The 20,272-nt window shown below is 41.5% G+C and overlaps 2 protein-coding genes across 3 annotated transcripts; one reads left to right on the forward strand and one right to left on the reverse strand.

Moving 5' to 3' along the window:
* Positions 1-1,176: 1,176 nt before the first annotated feature.
* Positions 1,177-15,945, forward strand: cfap70 (cilia and flagella associated protein 70). 2 transcript variants are annotated; one of them, XM_085771855.1, is made up of 26 exons: positions 1,177-1,320; positions 2,001-2,187; positions 2,702-2,797; positions 2,891-2,961; positions 3,742-3,933; positions 4,036-4,218; positions 5,033-5,127; positions 5,632-5,707; positions 5,868-6,005; positions 6,630-6,791; positions 7,031-7,129; positions 7,219-7,310; positions 8,367-8,427; positions 8,563-8,745; positions 8,902-9,033; positions 9,108-9,251; positions 9,971-10,104; positions 10,543-10,658; positions 11,180-11,386; positions 12,365-12,507; positions 13,048-13,200; positions 13,988-14,149; positions 14,830-14,919; positions 15,087-15,188; positions 15,546-15,593; positions 15,808-15,945. In XM_085771855.1, the coding sequence occupies exons 1-26, from the start codon at positions 1,249-1,251 to the stop codon at positions 15,937-15,939; spliced, it is 3,270 nt and encodes a 1,089-aa protein (XP_085627981.1). In that variant the 5' UTR covers positions 1,177-1,248; the 3' UTR covers positions 15,940-15,945. The 2 variants fall into 2 exon arrangements, with proteins under 2 accessions (XP_085627981.1, XP_085627987.1); XM_085771861.1 differs by having other exon boundaries at positions 7,040-7,129.
* On the reverse strand, positions 15,934-19,435 carry LOC146990331 (transmembrane protein 138-like). Its single transcript, XM_085771868.1, has 4 exons — positions 19,204-19,435; positions 18,830-19,001; positions 18,467-18,542; positions 15,934-16,783 (listed from the first exon to the last, which is right to left on the reverse strand). Exons 2-4 carry the CDS (start codon positions 18,953-18,955, stop codon positions 16,671-16,673), a joined length of 315 nt encoding a protein of 104 aa, XP_085627994.1. The 5' UTR covers positions 18,956-19,001; positions 19,204-19,435; the 3' UTR covers positions 15,934-16,670.
* Between the last annotated feature and the right edge of the window lie 837 nt (positions 19,436-20,272).

A 20,272-nucleotide genomic window follows, 5' to 3' on the forward strand; every position in this document is an offset into this window, starting at 1 on the left:
ACAGAGTAATGTAACCCCCAGGACACCGAGACAGGTCCCGGTGACCCCGAGGGGCCCCGCTGCAAACTCATCGGAAACCCAGATGCTCGGCCTCATCGCGAACCGCCAAGCCTCAGGCAGACTCAAGCATGCGGCTCCTCTGCACGCTCCTGCTCCCTGAGCCCACCCCGCTGACTCCAGCTTTCAGCGGGACCGAAGTCCTGGGCTGCGTCTGTCCGCACAGCCGGGACCCTGGGGGGCTGCGACCACCGGCCTCCAGCGCCTCCTCCCTGAGGGAGAGCGGAGCGGAGAGAGACAGCAGCACCTCCTCTATTTACAACCTCGGTTCAGGAGAACTATGACCTCACTAATGACGTCAAAATGCCGCTGAGCCAGTGTGTCTTTGATGTGGATGGAGGGAGGATGTGTGACGTCATTAGTGGCATAACTTCTCTTGATGTGTGGATATGACAAACGTTTTATTCCTACCACAAGGCGGCGAAAATAAAAAATAATAATACCTAATTTAAAATGTAAATAAAGCAAAAATAAATACTACTAACACTCCAATTTTCTCCATGTCTGGTGTCCGTCTTTTATCCATGATTGTGTGTGTGTGTGTGTGTGTGTGTGTGTGTGTGTGTGTGTGTGTGTGTGTGTGTGTGTGTGTGTGTGTGTGTGTGTGTGTGTGTGTGACACAAGACAACAGGAAAGGAAATGAAAGGAAAGGACAAGAATAAAGCAGACCTCGAAATGGGGAGGTTTTCAAGAGTACAGGGGTTACTGATGGGTATAATAGAATACATGAAATTAATGAAATGGAAATATGTTAACGACTTGCACTGCAATGAAATATATAGTGTACTGTAAGAGTGAGGTGTTACAACTTACTTTTTCAAGGTGCTCAACAAGTTAGGTTACTCAAAGTACACTCGACTCGACAACTTGGCGAGTAGCCTAAAGCCTAGCTGTTCAGAGGACCAAGGCAGTCTCAGTCACCCGTCTCCTCATGTAATCCCCAAGTATAATATACAGTCGTGTGTCTGACGGTTTTGCTTATTTTACCATCTATTTTCTGTAGCCTGCAATGTATTTCCAGTGCAAAACACTGAAATGTCGGATTGTTCTTGAAGGAATTGGACACACCTGCACGTGTGGCACCGTTGCCATGGCAGCATCAATCTGCATAGGCAACAAAAAGCACCCAAGGCTTGCACCGCTAGTGAACAGCTAACTATTATTTGACGTTATTCTGTCGTTTGCAACACAATGGAGACGCCTGAAAACACAGGTGATGAAAACCTGACGATAAAACTTACCGCCATCCGAGGAAATAACCTGGTAAGTCTGCTCGACGTTGGCAAAAGTGATAAAGTAACGTTACACTTGCTACTGTAATGAACTAACTACCTAACGTTACCATTAGTAAGTCATCGTAACGGCTAAAGAAACAGAGCTGTGCTTACAAGGTTGTAATGAATGTTCGTTTTATTTATTAACAAGTTAAATACATAAAATGTATCAGGTTATTCAAGTGTGGTTTGAGGTAATCAGGAAAATGTTTAGATTTGGTTGCAGTTTTGTTTAAACAATGTCTGACCAAGGTTTTATGAATTTGTACAGTTGGAACATTTCAAGTTTCCAGCTCCTCATTTTTGATAAATTGGGCATTGGGTAGAGAAAAGTGTTTTATATTCTTGCAAATTAATATTTAATTTATTTAGAATATCAACACATTAATTCATATTGACAGTCGTTTTAATTATAATCCTCTACAAAATAGTTCAAAGCTAACTCCATATCAAGTCACCATTAGACTTTGGTGGGCTTAGATATATTTTTTGACTTTATGCCAGATGCACATCACTTTTACTGAACTGGTTATTTGTGTTATTTCCAACATTTATTGTAAAATAGTACACACAGTAGCCTGCTGGAACTTGAATGACTGGTATCAGCGTGCTTCAAAAACCAGCACCAAACTACTCACCTAGTGTAACATATTGTTCTTCTCTCTTTAGCAAGGGAAAAAGGGGGGAAACTTCCAGTGTGTCCTGAAGGTTGAAATGGACGGAGTGATGCTGGGAGAGTCAGACAAGAAGCAGTACGACCTTGTGGAGCAGTGTGTTGACTACGACTTTACCTGCGCCTTCCCCTGCCCCAGTGACACTCAGGCTCTTAGTTACATGGCCCATAAACCGATTATATGTAAGTTGATTGTAAAAAAAAATATTTCTCTGTCCCCTGATAGTTCGCATTGCTGACAGGTGAGCAAAGCAAAGTCTTAACAGTGAGTTTTCCAAATAATCCATTTCACTCAACTCAACATAGAGAATATTTCACATGACCTGCAAGAAATTTTGTGCAAATATTGTTGCTCATGAAGTTCAGGAAATTGGATAACTGAAAAACATTGACTTTTGCTACAATTTTGTTGTCATTTAATGACAGTAATAATGATTAACTGGTTTGTCAACATAACCCCATCATTGTCAGAAAATTCAATTTCAGCTCAAACTGAAATGGTTAGCAAATTACTACCAGCATTATTAAAATAATATGGGATAACTGTTATCCCATATTATTTTAATAATGCTGGTGGTAATTTGATGATCATAGTGAACAAAAACAGAAGAAGCCCTGAAATCATCATGCCTGTAGCTCTCCGTTTTAACAACACAGTTTTTGTTTTCTTCTTTTTGGATGGCTTTATTGTGATCAGTGACAATCATAGAGCTCCACCCTGAAGAGAAGAAAATTGAGGCAAGGACATCGGTGCTGGGCCAAGCAGTGGTCGACCTGCTCCCACTGCTGCAAGGTAAATCTGCTTGATATGTTTTTGTATGATAATCAAAACCTCTGTCTCCCCAAATGTCGACTGGGTTCTGTGGATTTTCTCATCCATATTCAGGTCAGCGCAGCTTCTCATCCACTGTTCCAGTGAACCCAGGGACCAGTCCCCCTGTCAAACTATCCTCCCAGGTTGGCTAGTTGAATAAATTAATTCTTAAAGGGATAGTTCAACATTTTGGAAAATTGGTCCATTGCCATAATCCCTAGGAGTAGGTTTGTTACCTTTAATTGTCGGTGAGAGTAGAGCTGCAAGCTGCTCAGAGCTACACTATAGAGGCTAATGGGATTTCTTGGTTTCCCTCATCAAACTCATCAAATACACAATCCAATAACTCCAAAACTCTCTCGTGGACAAGTTGTGACCTGAACATTCACCACGCTATGAAAGAATAACGTAACGTTATGAGACAAAGTTGTTTCGAGGTAAATTCATGCAAAACCGCTGATGCGCATTCCCGTCAGGGGCAGTTTTTCGGCAAGCAGTCTCTGCATTTGCCTCGAAAACAACTCTGTCTCGTAACGTTACGTTATTATCTCATAGCGTGGTGAATGTGCAGGTCACAACTTGTCCACCAGAGCATTGTTGAGTTGTTGGATTGTGTATTTGATGAGGGAAACCAAGAAATCCCATTAGCCTCCGTAGCGTAGCCATTCTAAAAATAGCTTGCACCAACCATTAAAGGTAATGAACCTACTGTTAAAACTATAGGGATTATGGCAATGGGCCAATTTGCCAAAATGTTGAACTATCCCTTTAAATGCTCATGACAGCTATTTCACCAACGTGTGTTGCATCCTCCCTCAAACTCTAGGGCTTTAAATAAGATAAGATTAGGTAGGCAACATCTGTCATATTTTGTTTTATAGTTTATTTACAAGAATGTGCCTGATTATTTTGATTCCCTTTAGCGGTCAACCTTGGATGTATGTGTGAGTGCATCGGCTCCAGTTCTGTCAGAGGCTGATCTTTCAGCCTCCAACCTGTTGAAGGTGACCGTAGAGACAGCCTACTCTGTCCCCGAGTCATGGATGCTGCCTCCTTGTCCTGTCCCCACTCCATCCACCTACACTGCTGCCCTGGAAGTTCCACTTACCGCACAGGTGAGTTTTCACACTGTGGTTTTCATGGTAAGACCTTGAATTTCAATCTTTTCAGCGTGAAGGATTGTAACACTGTGGATGTGCTATTCCTCTGACTCCCAGAAAGATCAAGTGCTGCTGTTCAGTGAGGGGCAGCTGAAGGCTGGGGGGCAGAGGGAGGAAAGTGGCAGACAGAGGAAGAGGCCCCACCAGGCTCTGCTGGTGCCTGGGAACCACTTCCTCTCAGGAGCCTTTTTCCAGGCGGAGCCCATTGAAGAGGAGGACGGTCAGCTGACAGGCTTAGAGGTCATCGCAAATTTGTTCTGCACCTGCTGCTCGTTGTGTTTGCACATTACTGTCATTAACTGTCAACACACAGACCTGCATGAAAACAAGGAATGCTTTTCATTTGATAGATAGAACAGACTTTAAGGGGATACTTAACCCAAAATTGATAGTTCACCAATCATCTACTCACCGTCATGCCAAGGACGGGTTCGGAGAACTTTTGGAGTCATCAAAACGCTTTTGGAGTTCCAGGGGGCCTCCAGCTGGCAACAGTAGATAGATATAATAGCGGCGGATAGAGTTCACTTTTGAATCGCCCAAAACACACACTATGAAACATCCAAATACCTCCATACTGCTTGTCTGTACTGACCCAAATGTCCTGAAGCCGCCACATGAAAAAAATGTTGGGAAAAAATTAATCTGATCTCTACTTTTTAGCATCCATAGTGTGTGTCTTGGACAATTCAAAAGTGAACTCTATCCATTGGCATTATATAAAAATCTATTTCCAGCCGGACCCCCCCTGGAACTCCAAAAGCATTTTGATAACTCCAAAAGTTCTCCGAACCCTTCCTTGGCATGATGGTGAGTAGATGATTGGTGAATTACTGTATCAATTCTGGGTTAAGTATCCCTTTAAGGTTATCTTCAAGTTAAATTAGAGACATACTGTATAGGCTTGGATAATGACTAATGATACGATGAGTAAAAGTGTCATTTAAAAGTAAATTTCCCTGAGTAGCACATCAAATACTGTAGATGATTAGAGCAGTGACCCAGCCTGGAGGCAGGCTCAGCTACATGACTGAAGGGCTTAATGTTCCTGCAGCACCGGGGGTTTCGTAATGAGGCAGAGACCACTAAGAGCAGGGTGAGCTGGGACACAGAGATGCACTGCTTTTTGGATGAAGGAGGAACAACCAGGTCAGCTACACACACACACACCCCACTTCACTACCTCCCACTTGTTGGTAATGAGAATAAAGAGAGATTATACTGGGAATGGGGAAAGTCAGTCATTAATTTCCTGGGGCGACATATAGACTTTTAAGAAGTGATACAAAAGAACCAAATTTGAATATTATAGCAGAGCATACACTTTGTTCCTCATTCAGTGGGGGGAAAATGGAAATCAGTTGATCTTATTGCTGATTGATCCTCATGGCCATTTATTGGACCTGGTTTTGATCTGCATAACCTTGAATTTAATTCCTTGAATAAAATCTATGTAAAGAGTACTGGTCTAATAATGGAAGACATCAATGATTTACAGCAATAAATAAATGAGTAAAGTTTCTTTCTGTTTATTTAATAAACATAATAGCAGAATGCATTTAAGTGAATTGAAGTGCAAAAGTAAGTGGATAATAGTAGATAATACAGAAGCATATGTGAGAATATGGTGTATAAATGTTGACTAATTTTCAGGCTACGGCAGAGGATCACTGAGAACAGATTGTGGCCGGTGGAGATTGCGAGGCTGCTGGCTCCGCTAGGAAAGGAGGTAGAAACCAAGCAGGCAAAAGAGCTGCTATTTCCTCTTATTGATTCTCCAGTCCACCTCTGTAACTTGAACTAACTGTAAGAAATTGGAGACAACAACCACAAACATTAAGTAGTTGGATAAAGATAAATTTGTGTGTGCTGCACGTGTGTGTGTTTAGATAGCTGAGGAGAACCCAGAGATCCCCTTCCATGGTGTGGCGTTTATTGACATGGGGCCGCTGCTGTATCCTGGAGTGAGACGCATCCGTGGAGCATACAGCATCCAGCCCTTCTCTGAGGCTGAGTTACAGAGCAAGGTCAGACAAAGTCACTCAGGCATGTTTACTGTATAGCAGAGGTCTTAACAGGGGGTCCACAGAGGGGCTGCAGGGGGGTCGTAGAATTTTTGGTTCATTAGACAATGGTTTTTATCTTTAGTTTCCCCATTTACCGTATGTTTCAAATAAAAACGTCAATTTGAATAGCTTGTCTGCATGATTATCATGCAGTTGACAGACATTGTTGATACTGGCATTGCTATCAGTGAGCAAGGTCTGTTTATAAACTGCAGAGGGACGGCCTCCTACTCACTGTAGCTTGTACATGTTTAGAAAAAACATGAATATATAAACATGTGTATTATTTAAAAGCTTAGTACTGAATGCACAATAACAAGCTACGTTAATACATGTTACTGTGCCCAGTTTAATATATAATACACAATTTTTTAATATAGTAAGGGTCCCTGCTCCATCTCCCAGTCAGTTTGGGGGTCCTTGGCCTGAAAAATGTTGAAGACCCCTGCTATATTGAATAAATACGTACGGCTATGTCTTGTGTGATACAAAAAATTACAGAAAATCATCTTCTAAATAACTCTAATTCTGCTCCATGGTGTGTGCACTGTTATTCTGACTTTGTCATATACCTTTGGCTTACAGAACCAGAGGAGTGTCAGTGTGTTGAAGGAGCAGGCCAAGGCTGCAGCCAACCAGATGAAAGCTCGTGCCAGCTCGGCTGCTGGCTCTTACAAGGGGAGGGGCGGGAAGAACTCTGATGGAGGCAGCAAGGGAGTCAGGGATTCAAAGGAGCCAGCCAAAAAGGTTAGTAAGGTCAGGAAGGTCAGGAGTACCTGGACTGGAAATTTTTTTTTTTCTCCATTAAAGTTTAATTTACAGAAGTTTGATGAACAATGAACAAGTGCTGAAAAGTTTTCTAAAGCTCTCTTGGATTTTAGCAAATAAAAAGCACATACATATTTTTGTTTCAGCATAATAGCCATGGAAATATTTAAATTTGATATACAGGTTGTGTTTGTGACCGCAATATAATGTGTTTTTAGTCACACCAGCCAGCTGTCAATCATAGCAAACCGGCTGCAGTCGATATCATCGCCGACGCTGTGACCGAAGCTGAGCCGCACATCAATACGGAGGGAAATGTAAGTTTGAGATGATCAGCAGCACAGCTCTGGTTAGTAAGATTTTAGAAGCCTTCCGAGTATTAACTGCTCATTCCTCTTAATGACAGATGTATGTGGAGGCCAGAACGTATATTATTATTGAGATAGCCGTGGATAAACCTCTGGTTCCCAAAACATCTCCAGAGGAACTGGCCAGAAGGTAACGTTACTGAGTTTGACCTGGTTATTTTAGTTACAGTGTTTCTAGATTGTGGCCCTGAGATATCAGAACACTTTTTAAGTCATTTAGTTATTATGAATTCAGTTACTTATTTAAATGGATAGTTCAACATTTTGGCAAATCGGCCCATTGCCATAATCCGTATAGTTTTAGGACTCATCAAATACACAATCCAACAACTCCAAAATGCTGGTGAATGTGCAGGTCACAACTTGTCCACGAGAGCATTTAGGAGTTGTTGGATTGTGTATTTGATGAGGGAAACCAAGAAATCCCATTAGCCTCCGTAGCGTAGCTCTGAACAGCTCGTGGCTCTGCTCCGCCGTTCTAAAAACAGCTTGCACCGACAAGTAAAGTTAACGAACCTAGTCCTAAAACTATAGGGATTATGGCAATGGACCAATTTGGCTAATTTGCCAAAATGTTGAACTATCCCTTTAAATGTGCCAGTTCTGATAACAGCACAGAATCACACTGGTCTGTAATACTGTATTTCCTCAAATAGTAACCCTTTATTTATACAACTGCAGGATGCCTAGCCCTTATTTCTAATTTCCGCCGTTCATTTTTACACATTAGCAACCAAGCTCATCATTCAGTAGCTCATCTTCATTTTCCCTGTGTGCTGCTTGGCTCCTGTTGGCCTCTCTGCGCTGTAGGAGTTCCATTGCGCTCAGCGTAGCACTTCACTTCACAGACCTGCTGTCCAGCAGTGCAAGGCTGTCCCTTTCTAAAGCAGAGGATGAGGTCGGCTTCACTCCCTTCAGGCTTCATAGACAGTCCACAAACTTTGAAAGACTTTCTGTTCATATCCTTGTCAGTTTGTCCCAGGCGGCCGATTTTTCTTTTTTTTCTTTTTGACCTGGCCTGCGTTTATTTGTTTGTGTAAATAATGGCCCCAACCATTATATGAGACCCGACTGTTAATTGAATACCGGCTATTAAATGAGGAAATACAGTATATGTTAATTGACTCACTCGCTGTGGAACATGGATATGGGATGATGTGCTGAGATGTGTCTCTGTTTTCTCCAGGTTGAGGGCATTGATTCCGCCCCGAGTCCAAACTCCAGCAGGTCCTAGCAGAGCAGAAAGAGTAAAACACAGACACAGCTACTTTAACACACACACACACACACACACACACACACACACACACACACAATAATACATACACGAGTAGAGAATGGCTCCTTTTCTGATTTCTCTCTTCTGGTGTGTGTTTATGCAGGCATTGCTAGACTTCCACAAGCAGGTCGGCAATGTGGTGTCCCAGGTTTCAGACCAGTATAAGGAATTGATTGAGACAGGAAATGAACAACTGGTTGACTGCAGCCAGGAGCAAATGAAGGTTCAGGTGATGGGAGCACTCAATGTTTCTGGAAGGTACTTTGCCTTCAAGGAACAGATGAAGGTCAGTCCTGCACACATTAAAAGTGAACTGATGACACTTCTATAAACTCTGAGAGTAATATTGTCAGAATGGCTCTCTTGTTTTTCGATCTTTCTTCTCTTCTGTCATAATTTCACTCCACAGATGTGTGTGTGTTTGTGTGTTTCTGGTGTGTAGCTTGCAGTGGTGAGGCTCGTACGTGACAAGATGCAGAGAACAGAGCCAATCACTGACCCTGAGGAGTTAAAAGCTTTTGTCAGCAAGCTCTATGTTTACCTGGTGGATGAGATGCACATAGCGCTCAACAAGGTAACAAGCACACACACATACACATTTACATACAAATACACACACTCTCAACGCTGTCCTCTCCACTTTACCAGATTTATTTAGATGACGTAGATGATGATGATGATGAAGATGACTCCTCGGATGTGATCCTGTTGAGTTCTACTCAGCTCAGACATTTTGCCAGGGAGGCTCAGCTTACAGGGGATTACCAGCAGGCTGCTCACTACTACCATGAGGTACAATGACATGATCGCCCTTCAAGAAAAGACCTATACTACTGTGTTGTTTAGTCATAACTATACTGAAAAGCACTGATATAGCATTGTCAGCCAAACACAAATGACCATCTGTAAATTTAAATCTATGCCTTTGTGTAGTAACTGATTTCTGATTGTTTCTTATCTGTGGAGTATATTTATAATTGATTTATTATTAATATTATTTTTTGATTTGTTTGCTGGAGCAGCTGGTCTTAAAGGGGACATATTATTGAAACATCACTTTCTTCCCCCAAAATGCAAGAACTGACCAAAAAATCTGTAATGTGCAGACTCCATGTGGTCCATGTGGTTTTACAAGCTGTTCCCTCGGTTGTCTGACAATGATGTTATTAGTTTTCAAATTTGCATAATACCACCCCTACCTGTGCGGGTACCCGTACCGGTAGAAAGTGGTTAATTTGTCTTTAAAGGGACAGGCACTGAAACCAGCCGTTCTGAACAGGGCTGTTTTGAGAGGATGAAAAGAGCTGTGATGTTTGATCCTTGGGGTGTTTTGACCAAAGCATGTCACAGACATGTCTTTAAGACATCTGGGAACTATTTTAATTTGTGGAAAAAGGGCATTATATGTCTCCTTTAATTCACATTGCAGCTAACGAGACTCTATGCAGATAATGAGTCTCGATGGTCAAATGAGTGATTTGCTATTGCATGTTGTATTCACTTTCCTACAGCTAGTGGTGAGACACCCCCGTGAGCCCTCCCACAAGTTTGAGTGGGGGAGCCTTTACATGCTGACTGGAGACTACATGAAGGCTAAAGAGTGCTTCCATGATGCTGTGTCCACCCAGCAGACACACAAGCCCAGGTTAGACATGCTCCAGTTACACTAATATCAGAAATATCAACAGAATATCAGGATATAAGTGGTCCCTGCTTCGTAGGCCTGTATGATCATGTTTTATGAAAGAGCCATGAGCTCAGCTGAAATCCAGAGTGACATAGTTAGAACTTCCTGTCATGATGTTCTTCACTCGCAAAGAATCTGGAATCTGTCATAACAGGTGGCAGGCCAATGTGTGTGGGGAACATGAATGAAAGGAAATGTGAATATTTGCTTTGCCATTCGATTTACAGTTCCCCTAAATTTTTAAGATTTTAAGTTAGTAAAAATGTTACTCTGGAGCCCTGCAGTCGGTAAGGTTATTCAGTGGTTATGTTTATACAGACAGCCAAATGAAGTGATGTAGAGAAGAAATGTGAATTCAAAATCAAGACTTGCTTGTTCCTCTGTATTTCTCTCCAGCCTGATGATGTGCGGGGTCTTGGCAACAACATTTGAGCATTATGAGGAGGCCCAGCTCTTCCTGGAGCAAGCCACCAACATAGACCCACCCAGTGTGGTGGCCTGGACGCTGCTGGGTGAGGTGGAAGGCTGTACTCAGACTCACTTCTGTTTACCCTGTGAACTGATACAGCTACTCTCTTTTATCAAATATCACATCTACCCAGTGTGACAGATGCTGCTGTGCGTGAAGTTCAAACTACACAAGACACTTTGAGTGATATGTTCAGTTTGTTTTTTATTAGTCAAGTTGTTTGATCCATTTTTTCTTTTATTGTTCAGTTAAAAAGAGTGGAAAGAATGTGTTCTCGAGTTTACTGATCTTTGTAAATCTGTCTTTAAAAGCTGGTGACTCAAATTCATTATGTGGTTCCAGTACATAACTTTAGTATTTAAACTGCTATTACCAAGTCTTTCACAAGCTATTCTAATGGAAATCCCTGAAATCATCTTAAACAGGTATTAAAAACTGAGTTTTTGAGCTGTAACATTTATATTAGCCCCCACAAACTCATAATAACCCTGAGCAGTAAAGCAGAAAAGATGCAGTATAGGGAAATGCACAGTCTTATTTCTCATTCCATTGTCCGCTGCTCAGGTTTACTGCATGAGAGCCAGAATAAATCTATCCTGGCTGAGAGGGCTTTCCTGGAGGCCCGAAGGCAGTTAAAGGTAGACGAAGGAAAGAATCAAGCACAGAGCGAGGAGGAGGAGAAGACGGACAGAGAGGAGAAGAACGAGAAGGATGAAGATCAGGTGGAGGAAGTGGAGACAGACAGTCCTCCATCTCAGTCTCCCACTAATGGTGAGGTACAAGGTGAGGTTCAGCTCTACAGTAGGTGCTGTTGGGAAGAACAGTATGTTGTACTTGAAGTGCTTCTGGTCCCACTTCTCCTCTGTTCTGCTGGCTCCACATTGCCAACACTTTTTAACATTTTGAACACTACATTAAAGGGATACTTCACCCAAAATCGATAATTCACCAATTTCCTACTCACCGTCATGCCAAGGAAGGGTTCTGAGAACTTTCTGAGTTATCAATACGCTTTTGGAGGCAACGGATTTTCATATAATGGCAGCGGATAGAGCTCACCTTTGAATCATCCAAAACACACACTATGAAACATCCAAATACCTCCATACTGCTTGTCCGTACTGATCCAAGTGTCCTGAAGCCGCCACATGAAAAAGTTAAATACATTTTTTCCGAACAACTTTTTCATGTGACGGTTTCAGGACACTTGGGTCAGTACAGACGAGCAGTATGGAGGTATTTGGATGTTTCATAGTGTGTGTTTTGGACGATTCAAAAGTGAGCTCAATCTGCCGCCATTATATGAAAATCGGTTGCCAGCCGGACCCCCCCTGGAACTCTTAAAGCGTTTTGATAACTCTGAAAGTTCTCCAAACCCTTCCTTGGCATGACGGTGAGTAGAAAATTGGTGAATTGTTGATTTTGGGTGAAGTATCTCTTCATGCATCATTCACATATAAAACAATTCCTCTCACTCACAAATAACAGTCCTCAGAAAGTTCTCACATTTGATAGGACATAAAAACTAAAATGAAGATAATTATAATGTAATCTCAGTTTGAATATAGTTAAGGTGCATTCTGTTGGCATGAACTACCTGAAAACAAGGCTGGTCTTGTCTGTCACACACATTACTACTATTATTATTACTGAAGCTCTCCGTGTAGTGTACAGTATATGCCAGATGATTTGGCTCTTCGGTGCAGCTGATGTTACCTGACAGTATTGCTGTATTTTTTTTTTTTCCAGACCCAAAGAATGTTGACGAGGACTCGAGGATGCACAAAGGGCCTTCACCACAGAATGTCAGCTTTAGATCAGTTCCAGCCAAAAATTCAACCACCATTTACACACAGGCTGTCCAGTTCCTGCTGCAGAACAATGCCCTGCAGGTAAAAACTTGTTATGGCAGCTGCTGGGACCCTGACTGGACAAGTACAAACAGAAACAACCAACAATGTAGAGTTGTATTGTGGTTTCAGTTTAGTTTGTTTATGTGGCAAAAGTGATTTATGACAATTGCTTATGGTTTAACACCTGAAGAACAGTTGACATTACATTACTTAATATTGTATGAATCAGTTTTTAGAAATTCAAACACATAAGAATAACTATAAGCAAATATAGGCACAATGAAAATACATAGGAATTTAGTTTGCTCTTTACTTTTGGTATTGATTTGTTTTCTTTATTTATTTGGATCCCTATTACCAAGGTAGCAACTGCTCTTCCTGGTGTTCAAATCTATCCCTAAGCCAGAACATTTCTGAAAACAGCAACAGGGAGATTCTCTTCAAGTATTTTGTCAACATGCTGAAATGAAGTGACATCCTTGACTGCCTGAAACTGGCATCGTCAGCAGTAGCCGCAGCTCCACCAAAACAAAATATAAGAAATTCAGTCATAAGCTAACAATGTTTTGTTGCTGTCAGATGGCAGAGCGAGCTCTCTCCCAGGAGCTACTGTGTTCAGATGGAGGCCACAGTGTCTCCTACCTGCTTCATCTGGCCCAGCTGCAGCTGCGTAAAGCTGACTACTGCAGTGCAGCTGCCAACCTCAAAGAGGCGCTGTTTCACAGAGATCAGGTACTCGCACATTGACTCCTGACTGCAACACTAAGCACTTGGTGGAAAATGTGACATGTATGTTTGCTGCTTCTTCGTGCTCTGCTACTCTGACTTGTTTAAGTCCAAAAGCTTTCAATTACATGTTCAAACAGCCTCAAAGATCCACATCTAGTGTTGAATTAATAAACTCTGTCACCTCATTGTTGTTCGCAAACTGCAAGATTATAATTGGCTGGCCTGATTACATCAATTTGAATATATAGCATATTTACTGAAATCAATGAGAACGATTACACAACAGCTGGGGGGGGTGAAATGTGACAAAAATGTCACAGCTTTCAAGGTAAAATATTAAAACCATCTGTGAATATAGTTATTAACCTTTATTTAGGACGAAGGGCATGACTATACCCAGTTTCTACAATAACATGGTTATTTGTAACAATTGTAGAGTGACCTGAGATATAGAAGCAGAGAGCAGAGACAAAGGCAAAGTAAAGATCAAAAAGGCAGTTTCTCTGCTTAAAAACAGGTGGATATACACAGGAAGTCAGTTTGAAAGTTGTAAACAGTCAGAGGCAGGGGGCAGGCAAAGATCCAAAAACCACAAGGTTAAAGCAAAGGCATAAACCTTTGAAACCAACACAACCGTTTCAAAATAAACATGAAACAAGACATGTAATAAACTTAACAGGATGTTACAGTTATATAGTATGTGACCACATAGCAGTGGCAGAGTAAGACTGATTAAACTTACATCTCTTCTGAACGTTAACCTGGGAATCCCTGTCCCCCCTGTGAACAGGATGCAGACACGTGGGCTCTGAATGGCCACTGTCAATACCTGCAAGGAGCATTCAGTGACGCCCAGTGGAGCTATGAGCGGAGCCTGAGCTTCCTGCAGCAGCCATCAGACTCTCACCTTGTCCTCCTTCGCCTGGGATCCATCTATCTGCAGCAGGGGAAGGTCAGATACTGAGACAAGCATCACAAATCGTATGATCAGCCATGTGCACGGGGAGATTTGTGCATTTCCAAAAATTCTTCAGGTTTCCCCAGTTATTCTTTAAGTTTATCAACCATCTTTGATTTACTATAAAGTAAGCATTTAAGTCAAACATTTTGTTTGTTTGCTTTTTTGTTTTTTAAATAGCACAACTGGCCAAAAAAGTCAAAAGAGCACTGTGCTGTAAGAACCAGGCAGAAGTCACAGTTAATAATTCAAATTTAAAGGGATAGTTCAACATTTTGGCAAACTGGCCCATTGCCATAATCCCTATAGTTTTATGTCTAGTAACGTTCTGTTGTTATCTCATAGCGTGGTGAATGTGCAGGTCACAACTTGTCCACCAGAGCGTTTTAGAGTTGTTGGATTGTGTATTTGATGAGTTTGATGAGAGAAACCAAGAAATCCCATGAGCCTCCGTAGCATAACTCTGAGCAGCTAATGGCTCTGCTCCGTCGTTCTAAAAATAGCTTGCACCGACAATTAAAGGTAACAAACCTACTGCTAAGACTATAGGGATTATGGCAATAGGCCAATTTGCCAAAATGTTGAACTATCCCTTTAAAAGAACTATGCTAACAAACTTTGCCACACCATTCATTTATGTTATTTTTGTTTTATTTTTAATTTTCTATTTTCAGTTTGAGCGAGCCAAAGCGGTCTTCCTGGAGGCTTGTGAGAAATCTCCATCGTGCCTGACCTGGCTGGGCCTGGGCACAGCCTATTACCAGGTAAAACTCCAACTCCAGCACATCCATGGAGATGATGTCGACCTAAGGCCTGTCAGTATTAGACAAGTGTAGGAATTTAAAAGTAAAGCAGTCGACATCAGCGGTAACCCCTGGGCACAATGATCACACTCAACTTTGTGTTTGTTTTTGTGCGTCTGTCTGTGTAGCTGGGGGAGCTGTGCATAGCTGAAGAAGCTCTGACTGAGGCTAACCATTTGAGCAACCAGAATGCAGAGGTGTGGGCTTACCTGTCTCTGATTTGCCTCAGGGTGAGTGATGTTGACGCTTTGAAAACACATGATCTGTCTCCCAGCTGAGCTCTCTGAAAGTCTATATTTCATGACAGAATATGACACAGGGGGCTGACACTTCCCTCCCTCTTGAAGAACAATATAACCAGGAAGCCTTTCTGTAGCCTTTCTTTCCAAAACACTGGGGCACAGCCTGTGGTTACCATTACCTCCTGATTGTGTAAAGCTGATCCAGTGAACTACACATCTCTATATCCTATATGTTCACCCATGCAGCCGCTGACCTGAGGCACAGTTAAACACAGATTCACTTTTCTACCTTGTACAAACAGATGTCTGACCTGATCTAACTATGTGATGAACCTTTTGTTTCAGTCGGGCAGACAAGACGAAGCAGAGCAGTTTTATAAATATGCAATAAGGGTGAGTTTAAATTTGTTATTAGGGTTATTATTAATAATCTGTATTCAAAAACTGTTTTATAGTGAACAAATAAATTTATATCAATTTCTTTCTATATAAAAAATCAATCAAACAAAAAAAGATATATTCAACACAGGATTTGATTCTTCCCTTTAACTGAAGTGTTGTTTTATGATTGCACTCACAAATCTTTTTTCTGCCCTTCATTCCCCAGTTCAACCTGCAGAAGGAGTCGCTCCTCAAAGAGTTTCAAGAGCTGAAGAATCAGCTCCGCTTCTCTCATCTGGTTTCCTGCTTTGGAACGAACTCTGGAGCAGAGTTTCAATTAAAAGGACCAACGTTTTAAAATACATTTTATTGTAACTGTAACCACAGCTTTTGTGAATATGAAACACAAACAGTCACAACTGCACACAGTGGGTCAGACAATTGGTCAGACATTGGAAATCATCACCTGGCCGAGCCGCCAATATAACAATACATTTAAACCGTGTTCAGGATAGACTGAACAAACAAACTCAATGGTCTCAAATGTATATAAAACAGTTGCAATTTCTTCATTTTAAAAATGTACAGCAGTAACAAAAGAAAAGAAAAAAGGGCATGTGGTGACTGGTATCAACAGAATTCTTAGAAAAAAACATAATTTCACTTTCCTTTCATATTTACCATCTAAACAGAAAGTCTCAGGAGACAATCTGGCCTTGCCACCCTAATAGCTCTTTCCAGATTTTGGCACAGTCTTCCCTGCACTGGAGGGAAGAGTTATGTGGAATATATTGTTTTGGCTACAGTCCCCATCAAACAGATTTACAACACATTAGTTTCAAGTGGTGCATTTTAGGCAGGAAAATGTCTTATAAATATGTAAATTAGTGCTCCCAATATGAAGCCGTTTTTATGAGTGCATATAAACTCCTTGTGCCTTCCATAAAACACTGATGAAGTTGCGAATTTTAACATTCTTAGATTTTTAGCACTTGAAACACGGACTTTCCATATTGTAATTATTTTTCATGGTGCCATCTTTACACTGGTTTCAGCCTCTGAGGCATCGTGTGTTCTGCTGCAGTGAGATCACTGTCGGACTTGAGCAAAGAGTTCTCGCAGCCATGGTGAATCCTCATAGAGGCGAGGGTCACCCAGATACTCTGAGGTCCTCTTGTAGAAGTAGTAGTACAACACAGAGGCTGTGGAGAGGAAAACACACACACACACACACACACACATCATGATTTTGTAGCACAGGAATTAGAGAGAATGGAGGATGATTGTTAATGAGGCAGTTCAGCTGCTAGTGTTTTGTCTGGTTAACCAGCTGACACATTTCTGACATTAATGCACACTGTCATGACTCTTCCCAGTCTCATACTTACTACTTTCTGTTTTCATTTGAAATAACTATTTAATATGTCTGTGTGGGTTGTGTTTGTTTCCTGCTTTAGTGATTGTTTGCTCCGCCCCTCGTGTGTCACCTGGTTCCAGTCGCCCCCTGCCTCCCTCCTTATGTGTTCAAATATCTGTGTTCCCTTCCCTGGTCTGTGCTGACCAAATAGTCAAGGTGCGTACCACGCAGCTGCCACATTTACAGTTTGATTTCCAGCCAAGTGGCCATTGTTAGATGTCATAACTCCCTCTGTCTGTCTCTCCCTTTATTCCTCTTTATCCCTGTTTCCTATTGCGCTCAGTCATCTGTCACATACTGTACTCACCAAAGGCCGAACATAACTTTCATAATCAACTTGCAAAAGTAAAAACTGTAATTACTTGTCAGGCAGTCTATCACACTGAATCACTTTAGTTACTGCTGACTAATGCACTGCACACTTTTTTTTTTTTATAGCTACATAATATCTATTAACAGGGCAATGGTAACTCTATTTATTGAAAAGATACTGTAGATATTGGTAAAACTTTATAGTAAGTACACACTATTAAGCATTAGTTAAGTGTTAAATACTGAATTCATCATTATAACACATGAATACTCATTAGTATGTAGTTTCTAAACAGTTAAAAATGTTTTACTCACCGTTGATAAGCACTAACTGTATTTATAAACTACATACTAATGAGTATCCATGAAGAATTCAGTATTTATTAACGCTTAACTAATGCTTAATAGTGTGTACTAATTATAAAGTGTTACCTAGATATCTAGTGAGTGTCTCCTATGTGACAGTGCACATTGCTTAAGCCAACCTGAGGGTTAATCTGTGATTGTATATGACTTCAAAACCACAGAGAGATCCCTGTCAGTATAGTTACAACTGTCTGCATCATTCAGGTGAAACTCAGGCCAGCAGGGTGTACACAGTCTTAACATACAGGCTCATAGTGACAAGACATTTAGTGAGCTGATGATGCACGAATGAATCACACACAGAGTAACTCTTTAAGTTGGATTAAAAATAAGTAGCAGACAAAACAGGATGACAAATAAATTATGGCAACAGCAGGATCACCTGCAGCGCACAACTAGACAATAAATCCCTATATCCAATTATGAGCTTATACGTGTATGAAAATCACACCCACATGGCAGAGTGAGATCACTGCCTGGAGCCTGTCAGTGACAACCACATCAAAACTACATCATCACCCCGAGATACCCGTTTCCTAATGAGTCCTTTCTCCCAATCTAAGATACTGTATAACATATACCATCGTGACTGCGTCACTTGTTCTCTTTATGATGGTTTGTTAATACAATTTATCTCTTTATCACAGCGTAAAGCGATGTGTCGCTTGTCTTGTTTCTTTCTTTGATAGAAGACAGATTTGATCATTTCTGATGCGCCAAGCAAAGCAAAACATTTAAAACAAAAACATCTGGCTGGCGTTAAAGAGAAGGTGTCGACACGCTGTCTTACCAGTTCTCTGGAACACAAACAGCACCTGAAGGCCGTCTGTCCAGATGAATCTGTTGGTGTTCAGCCAGCGCAGATTCTGGAAAGATTAGATAGAAAATAGAAGTGTTAAAAATATACCTAAATACATTTTTTTTTATTTCTAACTTAGTACAATTTAAAACCAGACTGATGGAGAAATTGTACAATAGGTGGAGTTTGAGGGGCCTTGAGATACAGATTTGAATTGTCATAATCTGACTATTTTTTCTTTATTAATTTAAGTTTTAGTATTTCCTTTAACAAGACCTTATAATGTTTTTTAATATAAACTAATGTAGATATTTTTGATAAAATTTAGTTTTGCCTGTGTGCACTGTTACATACCATAAGCCAGGAATGGAGAATGATACTGAAGGTCAGGTAGAGAGCAGAGAGCATTAGCAGGGTTCTAAATCGCTCCAGCAATATGGCGACCAGGCCGACCTGGAACACGAAGGTGTTAAACAGCATCAGCAGAACGATGATCAGGTTAAACAGGATGGCGATGTCCTGGATGCTGTCGAAGAAAAGAAGACAGGGGGAAGAAGGAACAATGAGATCAGCAGAAACAAAAGAGGATAATGCAATTTCATGTCATTCCAGCAGCCTAAATGACTCAGTGGAGACAACTAAACCAGGCTATTCTTAGCTCAGAATTATTTCCCCTTTGAGCCACAGATAACGTTTGTCTGTTGTAACAGTGAGTAACTCTCGCTTACATAAAGAGAACCAGCTGGACGGCGGGCTCGGCCCTCAGCAGCTCGCTGAAGGAGTTGACGAACAGGTCGAAGGAGAGCAGGCTGAGCTGAATCAGCAGCACCAGAGAGTAGTTGCCTGTCTGGAGCGTCTCCGGCCCGAAGGCTGGGCGCCCGGGCGGACTGTGGTTCCACGATGGATCCAAGGCTGCACTGCGCTTGCACACACACTACATAGAAACATCAATCCACACACACCGCAGTCCTGATTCCTTTGGGTGCTTCGGTAAAGGGGTTCAAGCGGCTCCACTCTGATTTCCCAAATGCAGGTGAAGAGTGAGGGATATGCACAACATCAGGGCTCCATGTCCTTTTGTCAAAACTAGTCCTGTTCACTTGGGAAAAACTGAAGTCCTCTCAAAATGAGAAACAGAGTCTGGTTTTGGGATGAAAACGCAGATGTCAGCATGTTACAGCTGTTGGGTTTTACAGATGTGGAGTCTCGGTGGCTCCCACAGCAGGTCAGACATCAGTGTCTTTGATAAATCCAGCTGAGATCCTGTGGAGGGAATCAAGAGACGCATCAGTCACATCCAGCAGCTGAAAGTGAAGGACAGTTTCCACTTTGTTCCTGCTTTACATTCACTTTACTTCCAGTAAGAACAAACTTAGACACATTAAAGAAATGCTGCTATTCGCTACACTGAGGCATCGGCTTCATTTACAGCAGTTAATATTCAGCCTTTGGGAAAACTACTCAAAACCTGGCACCAAGTTTTTTGGTCACCTGCCAATGAACTGAGAGGAAGTGGACGGCAAAATAAAACTTCACCTCCAAAATTTCTAAAAAATCCTGGCAACTTGTGCAACGCTGACTTAAGCATGAGTAACCTGCAGCTGCCCAAAACCAGTCACGGTTGTCTGCTATGAAATGTGGTCTGGCATGTTGATGACTGAATATATTTCACACTTGGCACAAGCAGAATATATAAACAGCTAAGGAGAGGCTGAGTGATCAGGACTGGATCACTGAATAAAAAGACGCATATCCTCTCACCTCCAGTGGTAGCTAATCCTACAGTTTGTATTTCAG

Source organism: Trachurus japonicus, chromosome 3 (assembly GCF_045865225.1).
Source record: "Trachurus japonicus isolate A0001 chromosome 3, Traja_1.0".
Classification (NCBI taxonomy): Eukaryota; Metazoa; Chordata; class Actinopteri; order Carangiformes; family Carangidae; genus Trachurus; species Trachurus japonicus.

What these genes read in the sequence shown, in the direction of transcription:
- cfap70 (XM_085771855.1), top strand. Translation starts at nt 1,249, where the DNA reads ATGGAGACGCCTGAAAACACAGGTGATGAAAACCTGACGATAAAACTT. An exon ending in AAGTTCCACTTACCGCACAG is followed by an intron (nt 3,934 to 4,035) that starts GTGAGTTTTCAC and finishes TCTGACTCCCAG; the next exon opens with AAAGATCAAGTGCTGCTGTT. An exon ending in ACATCAATACGGAGGGAAAT is followed by an intron (nt 7,130 to 7,218) that starts GTAAGTTTGAGA and finishes TCTTAATGACAG; the next exon opens with ATGTATGTGGAGGCCAGAAC.
- LOC146990331 (XM_085771868.1), bottom strand. Translation starts at nt 18,955, where the DNA reads ATGCTGTTTAACACCTTCGTGTTCCAGGTCGGCCTGGTCGCCATATTG. An exon ending in TTCTCCATTCCTGGCTTATG is followed by an intron (nt 18,543 to 18,829) that starts GTATGTAACAGT and finishes TAATCTTTCCAG; the next exon opens with AATCTGCGCTGGCTGAACAC. An exon ending in GTTTGTGTTCCAGAGAACTG is followed by an intron (nt 16,784 to 18,466) that starts GTAAGACAGCGT and finishes TCCTCTCCACAG; the next exon opens with CCTCTGTGTTGTACTACTAC.